The 24319-nt window shown below is 41.9% G+C and overlaps 1 protein-coding gene across 3 annotated transcripts; it reads left to right on the top strand.

Moving 5' to 3' along the window:
• The first annotated feature begins 13281 nt into the window (after nt 1-13281).
• Nucleotides 13282-22863, top strand: marchf7 (membrane-associated ring finger (C3HC4) 7). Of its 3 annotated transcripts, none has more exons than XM_026164774.1 (11): nt 13282-13303; nt 15267-15481; nt 17535-17678; nt 17826-17997; nt 18218-18409; nt 18523-19654; nt 19849-20018; nt 21186-21289; nt 21695-21799; nt 22512-22560; nt 22697-22863. In XM_026164774.1, exons 2-11 carry the CDS (start codon nt 15290-15292, stop codon nt 22786-22788), a joined length of 2352 nt encoding a protein of 783 aa, XP_026020559.1. In that variant the 5' UTR covers nt 13282-13303; nt 15267-15289; the 3' UTR covers nt 22789-22863. The 3 variants fall into 3 exon arrangements, with proteins under 3 accessions (XP_026020559.1, XP_026020568.1, XP_026020550.1); XM_026164765.1 differs by lacking the exon at nt 13282-13303 and adding an exon at nt 13326-13540; XM_026164783.1 differs by lacking the exons at nt 13282-13303; nt 18218-18409 and adding an exon at nt 13325-13540.
• Nucleotides 22864-24319: the final 1456 nt, after the last annotated feature.

The raw sequence follows: 24319 nt of genomic DNA, 5'->3' as shown, positions 1-24319 counted from the left end.
GGGAACTTTATTTATGATGTTGTTAGCGCCTTATCCGCTGATGGTGTAAGAAATAAACAAACCTTTAAAAAAATTTAAATAAAATAACTTTTATACATTCTTAACCATTTTAATTAATTACTATAACTTGGATTATAGCTTAAATTTTATGATTTTTTTTTAAAGAAAAGTTGCCTAAATCCTCTCATTTTGTCTTATTTGTGGATTTATTTTGAAAGGTGAAAGATGATTAAAGTTGTAGGCACTTTTAGAATATCGCCAAACCTAATGATAAAGGGTGTTTTTTCTTGATTAGGCAGTATTCAACATAGTTACAGATGATCTATCTGTTTGTCTCTCTTTAAGCCCCCACAAGATGTTACATGATCAAGCAAATACAAGCCAGTTACATAAAGGCTCCAACTTAGGGGAGGCATTTGTGAAACAAAACCAGAAAACGGGGCAGCCCTTCATCGGGTTTGGATCAATACATTGCCTGGCAAAGACAGCCATCTGTGCCTAATTGTATGCTTTACATCCTCTTCTAAACACACAATAAGCAACAGGCTGAACGTAGGCCCTCTGACCCAGACTGGGTTTCCAGACGGGGGAAGATTATTTCATTCAACTGGAAAACAACAAGGGGGTGGGGTGGAGAGGTGGTGGTGGGGAGTTTTTTTTTGCAGATGGAGTGGGCAACTGTTCTTATGTGCCCCACCCTGATGAGGATGAGGATGGGTCACAGCAGAGCTGACTGGTGTGTGTATGTGTGTGCGCGGGTCTGTCTCTCTTGCTGCGTGTCACATCACCACTGGTTGTATCCATTTTAACAGGTATTATAGTGGATTAACAAACTGTTCACTGTTAGTTTATAGACACCTCATAAATCACACACAAACAATGAACTCATTGTTAGCAGAGTGATGGAGTATTGGTTTACGGGCACATTCATATTAATGCTTCATAAACATTATAAATGACCATAAATGTATCCTGATTCCTCTCTCGCTCTCTCTCTCTTTCTCTCTCCCTTTCTTCCTCTCTCCCCCACCCCCTCCGTCTTTCTCCTCTCTGTTCTTATGTCACAGCGTCTAAAAGTGTCACCCCAGTGTTTTTGATGCTATTGCAAGAATTGCAAAGATGTTACTCAGAAGTCAGTCATTTTTAGGTGTAATATTAAAAGAGAGAAAAAAGAAAGGTGAGGTGGTGTTCAGGTGGAAGATCCGATACGGCATTCACTCGAGTTTTTGGAGGATGGACACAGAACCCCTTATTCAGCTTGTGGTGTGCAGTTAAAGCCATTTCATAAGCGTGCTCTCCATGTTCTTTGGTCATTGATTTTTTTTCTCTCTGCCCCTTTCCATTACCTGTTGAGATTGGGGGGGGGGGGGGGGGGGGGGGGCTCTTCTTCAAACACACACACAAACACACTCTCAAAATCCTCTCTATCTGTCTCTCTAGCCACTGGCACCCTGGTGTATTTCTCCATCTCCTCCGCCTCCTGTAGCAGGAATGACAGGCCATGAGGAATGACAGTGGCTGTGTTTGTCATACAGTAGCAGCAAGAAGCAAGGATTTTTAATTGCATTGGAGAATCTTCATTAAAGAGAGCACATGGGGGCGGGAATGGTGGGCTGGGGGGTGGGGTGGCGTGTGTGCTGGTGGTGGGTGGGTGAGTGGGGGGGCACTCTGAGCATCGTCATTAGGAGAAGGCGCTAGTAGCATAGAAGGGTGGGCCCTCTTTGCATGCACACTGAGAATGCCTGCCGTACCTCGGTCATTTGTAACATAATAAGTGCCAGCACAATGACTGCAATGCGAGAAAGCACACCACAGGGAAGAGAAGGGGGAAGGGAGACAGCATGTCTGTCTAAAAGAGGGACTTTTTTTTTTTGTCTTGATTAGAAAGTATAATGAGCCACTAAAGAAACAGGAAAAAAAAAAGGATCTCTCCTGAGACTGATGGAAAACAAATTAATCTGGTGATTTAAATTTAATTATTATTTTTCTATTAGTCCAGCATGCAAAGACAGGGACAGCCATCACAAGCGAGGAGCTGTGCTTGCATTTATTGATTTTCGCCCAGACACATTCAGGGAATACAGATTGCTCTCTTCCCCACACAATCCGCTATGTGGGATTCCATTAACACGAGAAGCTTCCAGCAACTCTGAGATGTTTAATTTGAACACCATAAATGGAGCTTAAAATAGTGTTCACACACAAGAAAAGTGGCCTAAGGATGTCTTTTTATGCAATTGAATTAGTCCTCACTTATTGTTGTGTCCTACATAATAAGTATTAAATAAACACCCAATAAATTAAATTAAGACAATGTTCTGCTGTATGAAGTGAATCGAGCGCTATTGTTCCTCCCTGCCTCTGATTATCTTGCACTGCTATAACAGTTGAGTTTAATTTAATCTTTTGTTTTGGATTAATGTAAGAACCCTGCAACCGGACAGTAATTACTCTTCCCATCCGTGCAGGATCCTCTCTTTGTAGCATCCTTTCAATACATCAGTGGTCTTGAGCACAATGCTGTGTGAGATGTAATGATTTGAAAAGTCAATGATTTGAACCGCCTGTGCGATTAAAGCACAAGGGACCAATTTTTGGCTGCTATATGTAGAATATCTGTGTGTGCACCTCAAGTAACACTCATATTCCCTGGCTGGCATAAAAATTCAGCAGTTACGCCACGTGAGCGCTGTTATTGATTGCTATCTCTTACCAATAAAGGTTTATCAGAGATATTCTGAAAGCCTCACTATAGAGCTTACGGTATATGGGAATCCACATCCATCAATGCATGACCTTCAGTGCCAGAGACACCTACAGAAAAGGATGTTACAGGTGTTCTCATCCATCCCGGTGTCAGCTTAAGGAAATCCTGTGCTTTTACTTGTACACAAAACTTACCCCAAAAGTGATTTGGAAGATCAAATAAATGTTTTCCATGCAAGGTTGACTGAAATCCCCACACAGTCTAAATGAGTGCACTCAGAGAGTGTTTATTGTGGCGAATGTAACTGAGCAGAACCCTCTGTTGCATGATGTAATACACAGAAGGGAGAAATCATCATAATAGCAGAGTAGTAGAGTGACTCATTCGTTGATGAGGTACATTCACACTGTCATTCACTGAGGAGATGCAGTCTGTGTGCACATGTTGTCAGTGTGTGACCGATAGAGAGAGAAAGAGAGGAGAGAGAGATAGCATGTTCCTTTTCTGGGAATGAGGAGTCATTTGTGCCAGGAAAAGTGGAGAAACAACTCTCAGCTCCACGGTGATGCATCTCTCCATGAAGAATGAGATCACAAGCAAATGTCACCCCAACCTGAGCAAAGCCAAATGACCTTGAATCAAATAAAAACATCTTCACCCGCGTCACTGTGTACACACGCCACACAAAATGTCAGCAGATTTTCCATTTGCTAAATCTGCGCCTAAGTGCAGGGGTTTAGCTACGGTAATCAACCCAGTACTTTCCTTCAAGTCCATATGAATATCGCCCTGGAGAAACCCTGCTGTTAAATACAGCTAACTGCAGTCGACCTCCTAGTTTTTATAATTTCATCAACGTGAGAACAGCATTTCCCCCTCCAATCATAAGGCCACTAATGACACTAAGACAGAAAAGAAGGGAAAACAGATGTGCACACTAAAAACAGGCGTTACTTGCGTCCTGCGACTGTAAGATTTCTCTTGTTTTCTGCATTTTGTGACAGATGAAGCGGAGGGGGATTTTTCAAGGGAAATGACTTTCACAGTTGAAGGAATTTCAAGCTTCAGTGCCTTGCTTTATCATAGTTTACATATAACTAGCTTTGATTTCTGTCCACGGCAGACATATCTTTGACAGCGGAGCATACGCTGATAGATAACTGACTGGTGCACTTGCCGTTGTTCTGTTATTATTTTAAGTCAGGATTCAGTGTTTTTCCTCTTTTCTCTGACCTACATAGAAAGCCCAATATTAGTTATAGTTTTGGTACACGTCACACAGTTTGTCTTGTGTCTAATTTTCTTACTACAAAGTTTACACAGCCTTACACATAAATGCACAAACCTTACTTTAATAATGTACGATTAAAAAAATAAAATAAACCAGGAACATTATTGTAATTCCACAGAGACTTTTTTTAAAATCACCTGCTAGTGATTTGTAACTGAAAGCTAAAGCTTCCTTTCATGAGATTCCACTCAAGTGCTAATTCCTGTGAAGCTCTCGGTTCATATTGACAGACGTCACTGTCATCAGATTCAACAGTGTTCAGCTTCTGCATGCAAAGCGCTTTGTTTTGTTTCTCTTTAGGCAGTGACTTTGACAAGTTTGATTTGGCAGATTTACCTGAAAATTTTAGATCAAAGCAAGGAAAAGAAATACTTTTTTTTTTTTTTTTTTTTTACACTCCACTGTATTTAAGCTGGAACTCATAATTAATGTGAAAGGAGCTAAGCTTCGTGCTATGTGATTTAATCTATTTAGTGCAAACACTTACTTTTGGGACAAAGCAAAAAGTCACAAGAAATCAGCACCTTTTTTAAATGAAGATTATGCAACATTGTGCAATGCATTTCTGGCATTAAAAAAAATATGAAGACATAATCATTGCAGTTTTGGCAGTGTAGCGTCTCTCACACTATCCAGAAAATTACACAGTGGAAAGAGTCAAGCTGAAACTGCCAACTGTCAAAGTTTTTTTTTCTTTTTTAATTGTGAAACTGGCTGGTTCCTTTTATTCTGGAAAAAAAAATCCAGAGAGAAACTTCTCAAATCTTTGAGTTTATCTCGCAGATGTAATTTGATCGGTGTAAGCGTTCGTGCGATATGGATTACTGTTTTGTCAACAGGCTGAGTTTGGTTCGCACGCACCGCAGCAAGAAAACAATATGTCAAACGTGGCTCATTCGCCCCTTTCATTTGCTCCACATTCAGAACAAAACAAGATAACGATAGACACTTTTGTAAATATCTATAAATATATAAGATGTCTCATACATATTTGGTGTGACTGCAGTTATGTCTCATGCCTAAATCATGGAATGAGCTGCCTGACACACAAGTGCTTTCAGGACCTACATGTGACCACATCTGAAGCATTCCTTTTAAGGACGAAATACCTCTGTGTATCTTGGTGTGGAAAACTTTAAGAGACCATATTTGTGGCTTCAGGCTTCAGTCTGTCCTCCGTGTTGGTCTCCTTTACCTTTTCTTGTCGCCTCTCTGGTATAGAAATAAAAGCACAAAAACAAATCCGGTGTGCTAAAATGCTACCTTCAGGTTATTTTAAGACCCTAACATCTAATTTAAATACAGCAATAACGTCAACGCATATCACATGAGCTATTTTCAGGTGGTATGTGTCAAGGTCTTCAGAAATCCTGACACCGAATGAGCTTTCATTTTCATTCCAGGGGTGTGTTTGAACTACATAAACCCTTAAGAGCTGTTATAAAATGTGTGAGAAAAAAAGAAAAAGATAGATCCCCTTCCAGGCATAATGTCCACATAACCATGGCTGGCCGGCAACAGTGCTCTTTTTAATCAGCAAATGGATAAACAAAGACAAAATGTTTTGGAGAGCGGGCTGTGGTTTTAGTGTTTGGAGGAGTTCCTGTTGCTTGTGATGTCACACGTTTGCTGTTGTTTGTCTTAAACATCAGAGAAATGTGTGGCTTTACAATTTTGATGTCGCAACATGCGACACGTGAGAGTTGCTAATTGAGCCATTTTTCCCATAACAACATCCATTAAACTTATTGAAGAAATTTCCTACTTTAGGACTTTATTTTCACATTATTTCAAAGAAAATCAACAATAAACCATGCAAAGGACAAAACAAGTTAACAGCCATCACTTGAGTGATAGATATAGTGATAGATAACGCACAGACATACATAGAGAGAAGAGCTTTTTGAATTGGTCACATACTTCGAGCACATTTTACACTGCGGTTGATATATTTTTGGCGATTTCTCCGTAAGAACATCTTTAATGCCTCAGAGAAACAAAATCTTGGTTTGTGTGCGTCATGCACCGATATCTGCCTTTGAGCCTGATTGCTCAGTGTTTTAGAGGACTTCATCCAAAACACTGAGACACTGGGTGTAAAAATACACCTCTAATTGTGCCCAACAGCTTACTCCAATTCCCAACTTTTCCTCAGCTTACAGAGCCTTTATTATTGTTTATTTTTTAAATTGAAAATCAAAATAGAAAGCTTCAAGACTACATCTGTAGTTCAAGAATTTCTGCGTGCTAATAATTAGTGAGCAAATGAAATGACCTTTAGGAGGGGGAAAAAAATCCCCAATTTTCTTTATAAAAAGCCAGATGCTAGAAAAGAACTTCAACAATCAAGTGTAAGTTATGAAGTGTAAGTCGGTTATAAAATGCAAGTAAGATGTGGAATGCTAAAGTCAAAAGGTGATAACATCTGTCGGTTCATCACACCTGCATGTTTGAAAGTTTTGCTATGAGCACAAAAGGTCAGTGAACCCTTAAAGCATGGTGGCGTCACTATGATGTAAAAATAAAACCTGCATTTTGACTCCGCATTGATCTGCTTTACTATACCGATACAAATACGCATCAAATACCTTCCAGGATCACAGTTAGTTTAGCTTTAACACTGAACACACACTCAGACTACTATTCTGTTAATCCTACCTTGCATGTTTGTATTATTTTATCAGAGTCTCGCTTACGTTCCTCAACAGGCTAAATGAATTATGCAGCTCACGTGTTTATACTTAGGTGGAGTCTACCACAGATGGGCAGGAGTAGTCATTAGTTACTCAATAGCCATAAATGCCGAATTCAAGCTTGACGTTATTGAAAGCAAACAGGCAGGAAGCACATGCACAAGTAGTGAGGATATGTCCACAGAAGAGTAGGCTGAATAAATAATTCACTTGCAAGGCCCAGACAAGGAAAGGAAGCCAAACGGTGCCCAAAACAAAGGACCGCGAGGTAAAAAAAACACATGCGCAAACCTTCGTCGGCGAGCTCAAATTATGCATGTGTTGATGAGCATGTGCACTTAGACTTAGGTGGGCCTGTGGGGGTGGTCTTAAGACGGATGCAAACAGGCCCTGTGTTAATTAACACTGGCAGGCCGCTGTTCCTCCTGGCAGTGTGCAGGCAGACATTCTGGCCTGCCCTCAGTGACGCCTGGTCAAAAATAGGGCACCACACAGCACAGTAATGATCACAATGGTGACATCATCGTTGCCTTCAATGTGCTCTCCCCTCAGTGCTCTTTTGAACAAAGAGCAGCAGGCATGCAGAGAGCGAGGCAGATGTCACTTTGTGTCTGGGGAACATTAAGAACAACAAATGTTCTTGGAGTTCTCGGTGAAACCTCTGCGTGTTTTTTGTGTTCGTGTGGGGTTAAATTTGTATTGTTGTTATTTGTCTGGTTTTTTTGTTGTTGTTTTTTTAAAGATTTTGGTAAAAGTCCCAAACTAAATCAATGACGTGTAAGGGTTTTTTTTTGTTGTTGTTTTGTTTGGCATTGGCGTTTTTTTAGCATATGATGTTGTGAATGCGTGCGAATTAAAATAAAAGGCCTGTTCTCGCTAATTGGTGAAGAGCATGCTGAGAGAAGAGTGTCCACAAATAGCATACAAGTATTTTTGATGGTGCCCCCACAAAACATGTGACCTAAAGTGCTAACACATGTGGCCTTGCTTCCCCCCCCCTATTGTTACTGATCTGTTCAGACGTCTGGCAGTGTGTGTGTGTGTGTGTGTGTGTGTGTGTGTGTGTGTGTGTGTGTGTGTGTGTGTGTGTGTGTGTGTGAACTAGGCTTTTAAAGCACCTTAAATGCAGCCTACCATCACCTAAAACCAGGCAAACTCTGATGAACTAAATGCAGTTTGGCTGTTTTCCAAATTGTCATTAAATTTGTCACAATTCTTTATGTGGTTTTTGTGTGTGGGAGGGGGGGGGGCATTCTAAATAATTTCCCAGTTTTAGAAAATAACTTCTTAAAAACTTTCTGATTCCCCCTCTAGACAGCAAGATAAGGGTGTGTGCTTATCAGTTTGTTTGTGTCTGTGAATCCAGCTTTTCATTCAGGCTACAGGGGAAAAAAATAAAATAAACAACAACAACTCAGAAACCTTGGCCTGCATGTTTCCTCCAAGAGGTTTCTCAGAAGGCAAGGACTCTTGCTCTTTGTGCTCTTGACGACACTGGGCTTGCATTGTGCAGTCCTCCTATAAACCAGCCTTTGTGGTGTCCACAAACAGAGGCACAGAACAAGAGAGAGGGAGGAAGGGAGAGAGCACGAGGGAGAGAGAGCGAGAGAGAGACAGGAAACGGATTCTCAAGACCTGGACGAGCCGTGGGAAAAGAGGGGTCTTGTAGAGGAAAAGCAGAAATGTCTCAGGACATTCCTTTGCGATTACACAGTGCTGGACAAATCCAGACATTCTTGCAGTTATTCTGTGCCTTACTTCTCCAGTTAAAGTCAGTCTCATGAGGGGAGTGTAAACATCTGCATCTCCATATTCCAGCAGATGTTGTTAGACACTGTTAATGTCTTTGAGCACTCTGAATTCGACAAACACAGTCCGGAAGAAACCTGAGGCGGAGACCCACCGTCAATTTGTAATAATAATTTGCATTTCCTTTCTACACCATGAAACTTTGATGTTGCACCAGCCTGTAGCGCTGGGTAAAGAACGAAGAAAAAGAGCAGCTCACAGAGACAGGTAAGTATCCATCTCATATCCACTGCACACACATAAGAGGATTCAAGAAAGAGGAGGGCAAATCTCAGGTTACATGCATGGGATCTGAAAGAGTTAGCTGCCCCCAGTGGATAGAAAGCATGTTCCTCCCTTGTCACAGCCACCATGAATGAGAAACAGCTCCAAGGAATGCTCCATTATCATCCTATCAGCAGCACTGGGGGGGATGAAGAGCTTCAAGTCTCCCTTCACTTAGCAGTGTGCAGAATCACGTGTGCGAAGGAGCAAAGTGGGGAGAAGGTAGGGGGGACACTGGCCTACAGACCTTCGACTGGGATTGCGAGGCCTCCTCCCCAACTCACCAGACCTTGCACTTTCTCATTTGTCTAGGTCAGGCATCCTTTTTGTCAGCAATTAATCTGCAGCTCCACCCTCCTATATTTATCCCTTTCCCTATATTTATCACTGGTTCTCCTTCACCTCTTGTTCAGTTGGCCTTGGGCAGATTTACACTTGGTTTGATCACTGTTCACCGTTGTACACATGCAAGCAATAATGGATTGCTGGGCCCTTTAAGCGCTACATTTTACCGGGCACGACGAGCATCTTGTTGACCTTCACATTATTATGCATCTGCTGTGCAACAATGCTCCCACTCTGCTCCACGCTGACCTTCCTGGACCCCCCACACACTTAACACGAGTCCTGCGCTCGTGATTTTAAATGAATCTTACGCAAATGCAAAAAAAAAAAAAAAAAAAGCAAAAGAAATAAATACAATTACCTCATGGTACAAAACAAAACGAATAAAAAAGGTTTGTGTTAAGGCTTATCTCTCATCAGTGCTTCCTGAGGTCTACTAAATTAGACGTGAGTTAAAAGTATGTAAATCATTTGAATGCTCCTAATCCTGGATTTACTGTGATGGTGGGATCCACAATGCCTTTCAAAGCAATTATTCAAATCAATCTAATTAAACCGGTTGAAATTGGCTTTAATTGCCTCCCTGACTAAACAAACACCAAGTTATGGCATACAAACAACAGCGCAGTTCAAAGAGGCCATGGAAGAAAGTGTGAGCTACAGCGCCCCTTAGTGGTTATTAGCTGCCTGTGTGGCTTTCATAATGACGTCAGCCCCCTCTCTCGCTCTCTGTCCGTGCATCATGCGTGTGTATCTCCAAGAAATGATCAACTCTGAAGTGATGGAAACACGACTGTAACTGTATATTTGGGTGTTTATATAAATATGTGTGTGTGTGTGTGTGTGTGTGTGTGTGTGTGTGTGTGTGTGTGTGTGTGTGTGTGTGTGTTACCTCAGCTGTAAAGTAAAGCTTTCAGGCATTGACACTTTTAGTTGAGCTCTGGCTCCCATCCGTCTGTGATCCTTGAGCTTCCTCCAACACTGATTTGAAGCCCACTGATGGAAGGAATGACTCTGAAATTTTGGGAGTAAGTGATGTTTAAAATAACAATTTGTCCAGTACCTTATTAAAATGTACTGTTCTTTATAATTACCCACTTCCTTCTGTGCTCCAGGTAAACAAGAAAATCAAGCTCAAATTCCATCATACAAATGCATGTAAGTGGATCTCAAAGATAAGGAACCCAAACATACATGTAAAAAGAAAGTTTTCATTTGGTCGTATGCAGTCCTCTGAAAAAAAGTCCACCTTTACTGCTTACATATGAATTAAGAGGGTAAGTAGTAGCCATGTGCTGATAATAAAATGCACTTGATCACAGCGGGGAAGCTTATAAGGACATTTGCAAACAATATGAAGTCTGTCATTCCACAGTGCAAAAGATTATTCACCAGTGAAAAATATTCAGGACAGCTGCCAATCTTCCAAATTCACTTCAAGGTCAGATCGTGCAATGCTGAGAGAAACTGAAAAGAAAAACAACAGCTACATCTCAGACTCTACAGGCCTCTGCGGGCATATTAAATGCCCAGAAAAATTAGAAAAAGACTGAACATGTATGGCTTGTTTGGAAGAGTCGCCAGGAGAAAGCCGCTTTCCCTAGAAGCATGGCAGCACAGCTTAGGTTTACAAAGTTGCATCTGAACAAACCGCAAGCCTTCTGGAACAATGTCCTTTGATCAGATGAGACCAAAGTGCGGATGTCTTTTCTTAGTGCACATAATGCATGTTTGGATAAAATCAACCACAGCACATCAGCACAAACACCTCACAGCAACTGTGGTGAAGGAGTAATGCAAGGACCTGGGCACCTTCCAGTCACTGAATCGACCACAAACTCCTCTGCTTTCCAAAGTATCCTAGTCAAATTCGAGGCTATCTGTCCAACAGCTAAAGCTTGGCTTAAACTGGGTCACGCAAAAGGACAATGATTTCTACAACAAAACTACAACAGAATGGCTGAAAAAGAAAAGAATCGAGGGGTTGAAATTGCCTAGTCAAAGCCCAGACCTCAACTCATCTGAAATGCTCAAGAGAGCTGTGTATAAACAAATGCCCACAATCTCAATGAACTGCAGCAATGCTGTAAAGAAAAGTGGGCCAATTTCCTCTGCATTGCTGTGAGAGACTAATTAAGTCATACAGAAAATGACTGCACACAGTTATGTGAAAATGTTGTTATTCACAACAGATTAACATTAGTCAGCAGTCAATAAGCTTTATAACAGCTAATACTAACATTTGGGTGTCAAACCATCAATTTAAAAAGATCTCAAGAGACATATTCCTATATAAATATAACTACCCAGTCAAAAGGAATAATCAGAAAGAGCCTTGGCCATAAAAGCCAATCTAGAACTCTGTAGAATCAGGTCCAGATTTCCTTTTGTGGAGGTGGAAGAACATTACAGAAGGACAACTGTTTGTGCATCACTCATTCCAGTCCTTAGTTAAAACCACGTGTCAGCACACTGGGTATTTGACAGAAAGTAATTAAATGACTCTCAGATCACGAAAAGCAAAATTCCCAGGTCTGGAGACACAAAAAACTGACCTATTTGACCCTTATTCCCATCATTATGTGTCAAGGACACTAGGCAATGAGTATCAGCTCATCAATACCTTGCCAGAAGCCAAACACAGTGGTAGGGGTATCAGACTGTGAGGTTACTCTTCTGTGACATGGACTGGGAGACTGGTGAGGATAAAATGTGCATGCAGTAAAATATATGTCAATCTTAAGTGAATACCTGTTTCACAGTACTCGGGATTTAAGAATTCAAAAAAGGTTATACTTCATCAACACAACCTGAAAAATACTGCTGTGGAAACACAGGAGAGGATTTCAGCAAACTCCTGAATGCTAACACAACTCAACACTACAGTGTCAGAGTACCTGAACCAAAACAGAGCATCTCTGAAGAGACCTGCTTATCCCTGTACACTGACACGCTCCATCCAAACTGGTTGTGTCACGTGCACTTCTGAAAATCCCTTTTCCTCCATCTGCCCTGCGATTCTGCCCGCTTCATCTCCAACCCCTGCTCTCCACTTCTTGTCTGCGCCAAAGCTCCTCTGTCACTGGAACAAACACAGCACACCAACACTCAGCTCTGCTTCCCCCAGATAGACTTAACTTTCTGTACTCTCTTTACTCTGCTGTGCCTAGCTCCCCCCTACCCCCACCCCCCTTTCCCTGCTCCATCTGCCCCAGACTTATGCCCAGTCTAAATATTTCTCCAGCAACCTTGCCACCCTCACTTAAAAATAAGCCAAAGTTTTCTTGCAACCATGCCTCCCATTGTCTGTCTGCTTCGTGGCTTATTAGTTTAGGAGAATGGGCTCGAACAATAGTGTTGTGCAATACTCCAAATTTTGGTATCAGTCCGATATTGGCTGGATCTGGAAATTACGCCCCTGGATGAAACAAAGCATCGATCCTATCACGCCAGTATGGTCCAATACAAATACCAGCGTTGGTATTGATACCATCCATATTTGCATATTAATCAAACAATTCAACAAGCTGGAACTAGGATTGCTCCTTAGAACTTTCCCCAGTGAAAGCACTTTGTTTTTGCTTTGTCACTGTGGACCACTCTGTGTGGACCAAGAAACATACATTTCCGTCATTTCTGAGATGAATCTGAAAGGATGTTAAAAACTTGTATGATATGGAGATCTGAAATATTGTTCATTTTTTCTTGACCCTGCCTTGTCTCAGACGTGAAATGGAGATGGAAACATAATTGATGCAAAAACACTTAATTACAAGCAGAAGAAATCATGAGTTAAGTCAGCAGCATTAAATATTAAAGGCTAAAGTGCTCATCAGTCATAACTGCTGAATGATCCCTAGTTGAAACTTTTTTTTACAGCGGTATTAGTGCTTTAACAGCATTTTAACATTACTGATTGATTTGTATGGATGTCATAAACAATGGTGTACTGTCTTTAATCATTTATTTATTAATTCATTTCTATTTTTTTTTCTATGTGCGTCTTAATTTGTAAAGTAACTGTAAACAGATTTTAAGCAGTCTGCTTTAGTGAAGTAAATCTCATTATAAGTAGAGAGAAGTCGTTACATCAGTCTGAGCACTAAAACATTAAAAACAGGACTGAATTGTCGGCCACACGGGGGTGTTGTTCGGCTCTGCCTGGATACTTTTGACGTTACAAAGTCGCACCAGGTTTGATTTAATTAGTGCCATAAATACTCTTGTGTTCTTCTCAGGCCGCACAATTGTAGCTGGCTCAGAGGTGGCAGAAAAAAAGGGGGTGGATGCAGGTGGATGCTCCAACAACCACCTAAAAACAACCTTTCAGTCAGACCACTCCCTCCGGGTCACGGTAAAGTCACTTAACAGTCTGCGTCGACAGCAGACGCCATCGCTCCTGTTGTGCGAAAAGCAAGCTTGAAACTAAAGGTGAGGTGGGAATGTTTTGGGAATTTAGCTGACGCAACCTGGCGTTTAAAACGTAAAAAGAGGGAAGAAGAAGAAGAAGAAGCAGAAAAAAAGAAGCGAGTGACTGTCGTGAAGTGGGGGTTATGGGGGAGCTAAGCAGCTAGCTTCGAAGCTAACAGGGCTGTCTGCTGAGTCGTCGGAAAACAGCAGCTGAACTGCTCGGTAACCGAGTCTGAACGACTGCTAGCGAGATAAACAAGATTTGTAAATAGCCAGCGACGGCTAACCTGCTAATGTAAACACGGAAAGTGACATCCCTTTTAACCCGGGTGTTGGTTAAACTGCTAACGTCGTTTGTCGTGCAAGTGCAGCGGAATGTAATAAGTTGGTGAAGACAATTAGCGACGCGGAGTTCCGAGCATCCAGCGTAAATGGAAATACGCGGCAAGCGCAGGTTAACGGAAATTCATGGAAGTTTGAATGCTACCTATCGCACAGCTAAAGCTAAACGGCTGTCAGACGGCTAACTATTAGATGGATTAAGGGTTTTGGTGGCGAGGAGGGCGTTCCTTGATAAATTCAACAAAGCAAGACGTCAAGCAGTCGGGGTTAGTCATGGCTCATCTCGAAAACACAGGCCGCTGCCGAGTCTGTGCAGCCACACGATTGTTTAAATTCTTTGGTAGGGTTGTGGTGACTAATGAGGTTTTGTCGACGGGTGTTGGGGTTTCAGGTCCTCATTATGCTAGTTCCCCATTTGTCCAAAAACGTAACCTGCAGATAAGTTAGCCATAAATAAAGCGAGGGCCTTGCTTATGCAAACGTATTAAAGACAGATTGGGGGGAAATCCAGCTAAACTGCATTGCCTTTTAATAGGATGCACCTTCACGCTTTTTTTTGTCGTTGTTGTGCAAAATTTGCAGAAAGTTCCAATGTTTCTTCTTTTAGGCTTCATATTTATTTTGGACTGTTTTGGGGATTTCAGTGGGAGTTTTACTAATTAATCTGTTTAACAGGTTTCAGTGCTGTGTTTTGGTTTCAATGTTTTTGTCTTCTGGCCTGATTTACTGCCCTTCATTTCGGACCTGACAGGCTGCTGGCTGGCTGTACTATCTGTGACCACAGGTGCTGTAGCTAATCTCAGTGTCAATACCAGGAAGTAACTCATACTGTACAAGTTTATGCCATGAAGGCTCGACTCTGTTTTTAGGTCGGCTGGTACATCTAGAGTTCAGCTGGTGCTGAAAGTTGCGTTAAAAAAATATAAGAGTAATACAGTTTATTTGGCTGTGCTCACTGTGCTGCTGTTGTAATGGTGTTTAATAATAAATGAGTGTCTTATAAGTGTTGCAGAGCATCTTGTTTGCTTAGAGGCTCAGCTCACAGTGCTGAATTGGCTCCTTGGTAGTATCATGTTCCTGTAACAGAGTTCACAGTCCTTAAGATAGGCACTGTGTCTTTGATACCAAGACCAGGAAGTGGCTGGGTGGTAAGTTTTTAGTGTTTACAGACACACTGTCACATGTGCTCCATCAACAAATCAGAGGTCTTGCAACACCACCCGGCACAGCATGGTTGCTTAACAGATTGAAGTTGCAGGCCCTTTAAAAGTTTGTGCTGAGAGGTGTGGACTTCATGTCCTGTCTTGTGTTTAGGTGGAATAATAGGCACTTGTGAAAGGAAGTTAACATTGAAAAGACATCTGTGGTATTACAGCAACAATATCTCTCTCTTCCCCCCCGTCAGCTTTATTTTCAAGGCAATCCACAATGGACTCGAGGTCTCGCAGGCTTCCGTTTTGTCTGTCCAGCTCAAGGTCGTCCTACATATCCAGTCCTGCGCATTCAACAGTCCCATCCTCATCGCTGGGCTCCAGTAGACTATACAGCAGGGAAACGGTGCTGAATAATGACCGCTTCCCAAGGGCGTCATCGTCTTACAAGGCAGATGTCGACAAACAGGTAGGTAGGCTGATGGCACAGCAAAAAATGGCTAATGCAGGGAATCGTACACTTCATTTTACGCCATGCACACCCCCTTCCAGACCTTTTGCTTACAATATGTACAGCCAAGTGCTAAGTTAAAGAAAGAACCTGAATTCTTGATTGCTAAGTAAGGGGTGATTACGTTATCGGTTGTATTTTGCTCTCATGGTTTGGTGCACTTAGGGAGTCAGCAGCTTTTACCCTATGAAGTACTTATCTCTCTCTCTCTCTGTGTGTGTGTGTGTGTGTGTGTGTGTGTGTGTGTGTGTGTGTTAGTTATTATTTTATTTCTTTGAATACAGCAGTTAAATGTCACCATTTTATCCCAATTGGGTGAAATTTCAGCGGGAAAGCTGCTGGTTTAAAATTGGATACAACGATCGGTTACAACAGCAGCTGCTCCTAAAATCTGCCTCCCTACTCTCTCCTCTACTACCTGGGGCTCTAGTGAGCTGCCTTTCTAGCGTATTCCATGGCATTCAAGTCAGCTCTTTTTCTCACAGGTTCCCTTTAGTGCATGATCCAAACTACGTTTAACAGTAGTGCAACAGGAGACACTCTGGAGGTCTTTTTATAGGGTAGCCTAGATTCCTTGACACATGATGTGCGTATTTCAGTCCCAATGCTCGTCAAAGACCATCTCAAAAGAGAGTGTTACTATTGGCTCTGGCTGTGTCTAGCTTTTGTTGTTGTTTTTTTTTCTTTTTTCAAGGGACTCTTGGTGCTTTCACCCTACAAACTACCTTGTGTATGTTAATGTTATTGCTCATGAAGCGAGATAAGCAATCATTTCAGTTAACATTCACTTAAATCTGCACAAGTTCTTCTTCCAACCTAAGACACATGAACATGTTTTGTTAGCCTAAAGAAAGATTGTTAAATTTTTTTTAAAAAGGGTGTTAAAGCGGACATGAATACATTCTCATTTTCTTTTTTTGGCCTGTCACTTCAAACTACTTGAGTCATTGTCCTTCCTGTATGAGATATCTAAAGGCAGGCTGTTGACATGTAGGTCTGCTCACGTTTGTCTTCCTTTTCAGTTTAGCACTAAGTTTCTTATGTCTGATTTAGACTTCTACAGGAAATTGCATCATAACTTGCGATGTAACCAGAAACCTCTTTTAACCTTATGCCACAACCTTCCACATAGGGCTGTTCGATATAATGATATGTATCGGATGACAATATAAAAACATCTATCGTTTCATTTCACGCTATCGTTTGTTTTGTGGTGTCACAAAATAAACTGTTTACGGCAATATTTTTTCACAGTTTTGATGGTCACTGTAGTGGCTATAATTTCTTAAAGATCTCTCTTTCTCTTATATTTAATATGACCACACTACAGATGGACAAGCGCCTGTTTTTAGCAACAACGACGGTAAAACCATTGCGTGTCCGCTTGTTTATTTTCCACATAAACCTTATGTGGAAAATTACATCTGGACGTCCAGATGAACAGAATCAACTTTTGGAGATTTACTTACCTGGATGATTGAGCATGCATCAAGACTCCCTTTCACAATAAAGCTCAAGATCCTGTTGAGACTCTTCAAAATAAACGGAATCACGTGAAAGAGTATGCAGAGTATTTACGGATGAGAAGCAAAAAAGAGCCGTCAGGTGCTAAAAAATAAACCTTAGACAAAAACGGTAGAACAGGCTTTTCCCCGCAGCACGCCGTGTAATAAATACTCACAAAGAAAACGGCGGCCGTTACAACTTAAGTCTAAAAATTTATAGTATCATGTATCGGTTAAAACATTCGACTAAACGTAGGGTCAACACTGCCAACACAGCTAAATGGGATGGAAGGTTGTGGTGTAGAGTTAGAAGGGGTTTATGGTTTTGACATAGATTTCCCACCAATATCTAAATCAGGGATTAACCTTTAGATAAAACACATATGTATACACATGTGTATATATGTTTGTGCTGCTAGAGCACAAGTTGCGAACCACTCATCAAAACAATGCGCAGACAATGGTCTAACTAATGCTAAAGTTATTTACCTTGTCTCCTTTCAAAGAGTTCTCGTCTCCTGAGCTCGACAAGAGACTACAGTAACTCTGACAGTCGCTCCAGTAGCTGGAAGTTGCCCTCTCTGACATCGTCCAGCAGATCGCATGATTGCCAGTGGGCCGATTCCTCTCTCAGCAGCAGGAGCAAACTGGTACTGATGATGTTCTGTGCCATTTTCTAACAGCAGGCACAAAAAAGCAGCCTGGTTAAATGTATTTTCTGAAAGACTGCAAGGTAGAGGACTGGTGAATGCTATTGAAGTATTTTATTCTCTGATGTTTGCCTTCATTATTTCCAGACTGACTCTGAGGCGAGGTTTGGGATGCGCTCGGGTATGTTGAATGCCGTTGACGATGGTGACTCTAAAAGGGCCAAACTGTCAAGCACCAACAGAGGAATTTACTCAAGAATGGCCAGCAGTTCAGTTACAGGATCCACCTACTCCAGTAATGGGCTTAGCAGTGGCAGAGGTACGTTATAGCAGTTCACGGTGCTGTTTCCTCATTACCAGCTGAAAGTAATACAAAGGCTATGAAGTAAAAAAAGAACCTAGCATCATGATGGCGAATAGGAAAAACAAATGTGAAATGAAAGAAACGTTGCATTCAGGGAGAATTGATTAAATTCTACTTCCCATCAGCATTAATTTGATTTGGAACATTTGTATACCCTCTTTCTTAAAATGTATAGGAGAAAAACCAAATGACTCTCTTGATTCTTCGTGGAGCTCATGCCGATTACTCTCACGGTCATCATCGTCATCATCCTCTTCATCTTCCAATCCTTTATTGTCCAGAAGAGACCAAGAGACAAAGAATGAGCCCAGTCTCTCAGGTTTGGGAGAAAGAAGAGTTAGGACGCCTGGATTAGTTTCCTCATTATGTAGGCTTCGTTTTTCTTTCTTTTCTTTTTTTTTGGATAATTTGAACACATAATACCCTGTCGACTTGGCGCCAGTCTTACACACACTACTCTTTTCTTTACCCTTGTTTCAGATCACACAGACCGGGTGACCTCCACATATGCACAGGGAGCTCGTCCTAAAGAAACTTCCTACTCTCCCTCATCGTCTTCTTCTACTCGAGAAAGCTCCCACTTGAATCACCACTTCTCCTCTTCTCACGGGACTTCTCCTCAGGTGCATAACTTCAGGAACAGAAGCGCAACCCGTTTTTCGAATGGCTCATCAACCCTCAACTCATCTCAGGAACAAACGGAAAGGCCCGAATCCTCCTCTCATACCACCACCTCTTATTCCTCCAACGCCCCCTGGTATGCCACTCCCGTGCCCAGACCAGAGCCTACGCTGCCGAGGCCGATCCCTGAAGGCGCTGAACCGGAGAGCCGTCGCTCTACACGCCGCCTTTTGTCCCGTCTCTTTTCACGACGCTCCAGCCAGGACTCTTCAAGCGGATCTTCCAGTGTTCGTTCAGTTGATGACGACAGCCCGTCAACTGGTGGGGAGTCCGTGGACAGCGATGAAGGAACCAGGATGTCTAGTGTGGACCCTGATACTGGAAGGTCAATCATGGGTAGCCTCAGGAAAAACAGAGCAGATCTCAGCTCTATCCAGGAAAGCAATTGCAGTGACTATCACAGTGGCCTGCCTCGACCACGAATGGCGTCGTGGAGAGAGCCTGGTGTCAGCAATGGAGGCGGCAGCGGCTCCTCCTGGCTTTCTTCCTCCTTCCGAGGCCGCTGTCCTCCTCTCCTCTCTCGCCTCAGAAGGCATGCCAGGGATGAAAGCACGCAGTCGACCGTGGCCTCAGAAGAAGGTTACAGACGGCCTCAGCGTTTACTGAGAAGGTGGGATGATCTTGAGCTTAAAACCTCACAGGATGATGGAGACGATGATAATGAAGAGGATGAAGAAGAGAATGAAGAAGAGGAAGGAGCAGTTGGTTTAGAGGCCTTTGGTGCTGGGCGTACTTATACAATCGAGAATGAAACATTACCTGAACTCGAAGATGCCTCAGTTGAAATTTCACCACGCCGTAGAGTCAGGGTGTATGAAAACATTTCAGTTTCTGTCGGTCCTCTGGGTGGGGCTGAGAGCCAGTCTGACGACCAGAAAGAGAAGAACATTTCCAGTAGGGATCAAGAGAAGCTGCGCAAGATCAAAGAAAGGTAATGGCTTTTGATCTGTCTGCACATGACTGATCTCACTTATTTTGTAGTGATCAGTGTCAGATCTTTAACACAGCTCTATTTTCTCAAGGTGTTTATCAGCAGCTCTGTGCTAATTAATTCACTATGTAAAACAGAAAAAATTAAGTTATACATTGTATCGAGTAGATCTGAACGCCCTATTTCCTGTTTAGACTGTTGCTGGAGGATTCTGACGAGGAAGAAGGTGATCTGTGCCGAATCTGCCAGATGGGGGAGGAATCTTCATCAAACCCTCTGATTCAGCCGTGCCGCTGTACGGGCAGTCTGCAATATGTCCACCAGGAATGCATCAAGAGGTGGCTTCTCTCCAAAATTGGCTCAGGTAATCACAGGCTTCTCTTATGGGTGCAGCTTTTATGAATAAATCTGTGAAGGTTCTCAGTCATCCAGGTCATCGTAGTCAAAGGAGCTTGCAAAGAAAAGCATCTGGACTTCTTTAAGTTGCTTGAAGACGTTTCACCTCTCATCCGAGAAGCTTCTTCAGTTCTAAGGTCAAATGGTGGAGAGTCCCAGATTTAAACCTAGTGGGAGTTTCCCCCCACAGAGGGACAAAAGGACCCCCTGATGATCCTCTAATCGCCTGAGCCAAGGTGTGAAACTGGGTGTGGGTCCCAATCAGCCAGAGTTTCGGGTGTGTTCATTGTGAAACCTGGCCCCACCTTATCATGCGAATTCCTGAGGTCAGATGGCCCAGGATGTGAGTGGGCGTTAAGGCGTCTGGGAAGGGATCTCAAAACTGGATTATAGATGGCAGAGAGTTGGTGTCGTAAACCCCCGCCTCTGTTCAAAGATGGTCACTCACAGTGGACATAGATGGCTTCTTTCACTCCTCTTTCAAACCATCTGTCCTCTCTGTCCAAAATGTGAACATTGGCATCCTCGAAAGAGTGACCTTTATCCTTAAGATGCAGATGGACTGCTGAGTCTTGTCCTGTGGAGGTGGCTCTTCTGTGTTGTGCCATGCGCCTGTGAAGTGGCTGTTTGGTCTCACCAATGTAGAGGTCTGAGCATTCCTCGCTGCACTGTACAGCATACACCACATTGTTAAGTTTGTGTTTTGGCGTTTTGTCTTTCGGGTGAACCAGTTTCTGTCTGAGCGTGTTGCTGGGTCTGAAATGCACCGGGATGTCATGCTTGGAGAAAACTCTCCTGAGTTTCTCTGATACACCGGCTATCATCCCTATGTAGCCGAAACTCTGGCTGATTGGGACCCACACCCAGTTTCACACCTTGGCTCAGGCGATTAGAGGATCATTAGGGGGTCCTTTTATCCCTCTGTGGGGGGGTTTCTCTCACTAGGTTTATATCTGGGACTCTCCACCATTTGACCTTAGAACTGAAGAAGCTTCTCGGATGAGAGGTGAAACGTCTTCAAGCAACTTAAAGAAGTCCAGACGCTTTTCTTTGCAAGCTCCTTTGACTTTTATGAATAAAGTGTCTCATAATTACTACTTTCTGTCTTTTCTTTTGTTTTTTCCTTCCTGCTCAGGTGCAAACCTCGAAGGCATCACAACGTGTGAACTCTGTAAGGAGAAGCTGCGTTTGAACATCGATAACTTTGACATTCAGGAGCTGTACAGGACGCATGTGCAAGTGAGTTATTTCACCTCACTTGGAGGAAAAAAATCAGAATTTCCAAACCCAAAAGCTCTAATTAAAATGAATAAAGAAGCAGTTTTCATTTACTGTGACTGTTTTAATTAATTATGCAAATGTATTAATAACATAATCAAGGGGTTCTCTGCCCTTTTTAATTTGAGTGGATTTAAAACATGTCATTGTACCGAGTTTAAAAAAAAACAAACAAAAAACCCACAAAGCACAATGAGTGCTGGTGTAATTGAAGTGATTCCTCTGTTATGTTTGCTGCAGTTGGATCTGAACAAAGTTGAACTATGTTGGATTAAACACAGACAAGCAGCATTGAAGCTGCTCTTGGGTTTACCTATTTCAGTATGCTGGGAAAACGCCCTTACAAGTGTTTTTCATGCTCTGCAGTCTGAATATGACGAGTTCATCAGTAGCGGTCTCTACCTAGTGGTCCTGCTACATTTCTGTGAGCAAAGGTTCTCAGATGTCCTCGGAGCGGTCGATACAGCTGGGGTGAGAAACCGAACAAATTCACCTGTGGTGTTTATTAGCTTGAACGCTGAAAGACTCATTTATTGTCCAATTATGTTAGAGCACAGCTATAAGAAAATGCTTATGAACCTGTGAGGATTTCTGCTGTGATTTTAATCAAAGAAAACATGCTGCTGTCATCTGAGTCAGTCACAGACAAACACAAATTCATCCAGACTAATCTCACACAATGATTTTTAAAGCATCTGGTCCCTGATTCACAGAAGCAGTCCCAAAACAAGACTCTGCCTTCACTGTGCTTCAGTTAGGATGAGCATTTGTTGTGATGGGCCAAACATAGTGATGCCGAGTTTAACATTTATTTCATCTGTGCGTATAACGGCTTTGGCTAGACTATGGGAGAAGCTAATTAGATGTTACTATGAACTTAAAAAAAAAGAAGACACATAAATGTGTCTTAAGTCTTTTCCACATTTTGATAATGAATGTAATATTTGGTGTGATCTTTTACATGATACCCACTCCTCAGTTATCTTTTGATGGCCATCCAGATAACCAATGAAAGTTCACAGGGTTCACAAATGTTTTCTTGAATTTGAGCAGCACATTGAGTTTGCCCATTCGCTGTGCGCAGTTGAGCAAAAACACTTGCACAATTTCAAAAATGTTGAAGCGATGAATTGTGGCTGACTTGAAATCTTGAAAAGAGACGCATCTTCCCTTTCTCACCTAGTTATTCAACCTGGTGAGAATTCTTCATGAACACATGGACAATCTTGAAAGTATGTTGCTCTTCCCTTTTGTCGCAAACAAGCTTTTGTCTGATTGTTTTTGTCTAAAGCTACCAGCTTTGTGTTGACAAATGCATGAGGGATCTTTTGTGGCTACATAATTTGACTTGATGTCTGTGGATTGCAGTTCCCCATGGAGAAAGTGACGAGGAGGTGCGAGACAACAGACCGTCCATCGAGTTTTCGGACCTGGATGACGATCTCGAAGAGGAGTACTAAATATGTGGGAAAGAATAAAAGTAGGTCAGACGATCTGCAGTTACAGGGCTTCTCATTCCAGGGGGCTCACCAGGTTTCACACAGGCTTTGACATCTGAAATGCAACCGTGGCTACAGATACCAAGTGCACAGAACATGTCTCGACTTTTCTGCAGATATGCAAACTTGGAATGAATTAGTACAAAATATTTAGGTTGATACCACTATATTTGTTTCCCTGAGAGTGCACTTTAATTCAGTTATAATTCAATTAAAATGCAAGTTTTTTTCTTTTCTCTTTTTTCAAATTGTTATACCACAAGTGCTTTAATGTTGAGATGAAAAAGCAGAAATAGAATGGGACTGTGGTAACAAGTGATATGTACTTGGTGTGATGGCGAGTGCGAGCTTTTGGGGGAAAAAATAACAATAATAATAAAAAATATTCTTTTGTGTTTTTCTCTGATTATTTTTGTTTCCCAGTTAGGAATATGTTAAAAATAGAGAAGGGGGGGGGGCGTACAAGGCAAGGACAGTTTGTCAATGGTGTATCATAATTTCTTTGTGTATGTACACATCTCGTTTAATGCTTCTAATTTTGGGAATAAAGAATAATTGCACACTTCCTTACTTTCAGTCCTCTTTACTATCAAGCATGAGAAACTTTTTTTTTTTTTTTGGTAGCTGTGTTGCAGGTGAAGTGCAGGGACGTTGGATCCTGGCAGACTTCTAGATGAGGGTCACTTACAGCAAAGCTTCTCTGTTATCACAGCTAGTGGTAAATTGCAGCATACAACTGCACACACTGCTCGTATGGGATCACCCTTAAATGAGTGTTTTCATATCTGCCATGTTTGGGAATTTAGTGACAAATGGCAGCATGCTTTGACTTTCCAAGTGTTTTATTTTAAAAAGATCTTTTGGCCATAATTCATAACTACATGTTTAAAGCTCACTGTGACATGAGGTTCTGGCCCAACCGTTTACTTTTCTGCCTGTTTCTCATCACTATAAATTAAGAACAAAAGAGAAGACTGACCCTTAAAAAAAAAAAAAATCACATTTATTTATTGAATTGGATACTGAATTGGAGATATCAAAATCAGCCACACCTTGGCATTGTTGATTCTTTAGATCTTGAGGGGTGATTCAAGACTTTTCCACAGTGCTGTATTTGAAATTATTTAAATGATTTGTGGTGATGTAGGGATTTTTATCCCATACTGTTCCAGACTAATCAAGAACTGTTGGCGGAGATGACACAAGCTATAGCATTTAAAAAGATCTCTCAGATGATTGGGAAGACCGGATAATTATTTTAGAAAAGGGCACAAATCTACGTCTTTATTTGGAGGACATGTCACAAGGTATGGAGAGATCTTTGTTTTGTAGCAATGGCCATGTTTATGTTTAGTCTGCCTGATGAATGCATGAGCGATGACTGGAAGGACAGTGTATGGTTTCATGTGTTGTCTTCTTGTGATGATACGTCCCTTCCTCTGTATTTTGTGTGTTTGAAGTATAAATAAACTAATGGTAGTGGCCACAATGG

The sequence above is a fragment of the Astatotilapia calliptera genome, chromosome 1 (genome assembly GCF_900246225.1).
Source record: "Astatotilapia calliptera chromosome 1, fAstCal1.2, whole genome shotgun sequence".
Classification (NCBI taxonomy): Eukaryota; Metazoa; Chordata; class Actinopteri; order Cichliformes; family Cichlidae; genus Astatotilapia; species Astatotilapia calliptera.
This window is presented reverse-complemented; position numbering and strand designations above follow the sequence as displayed.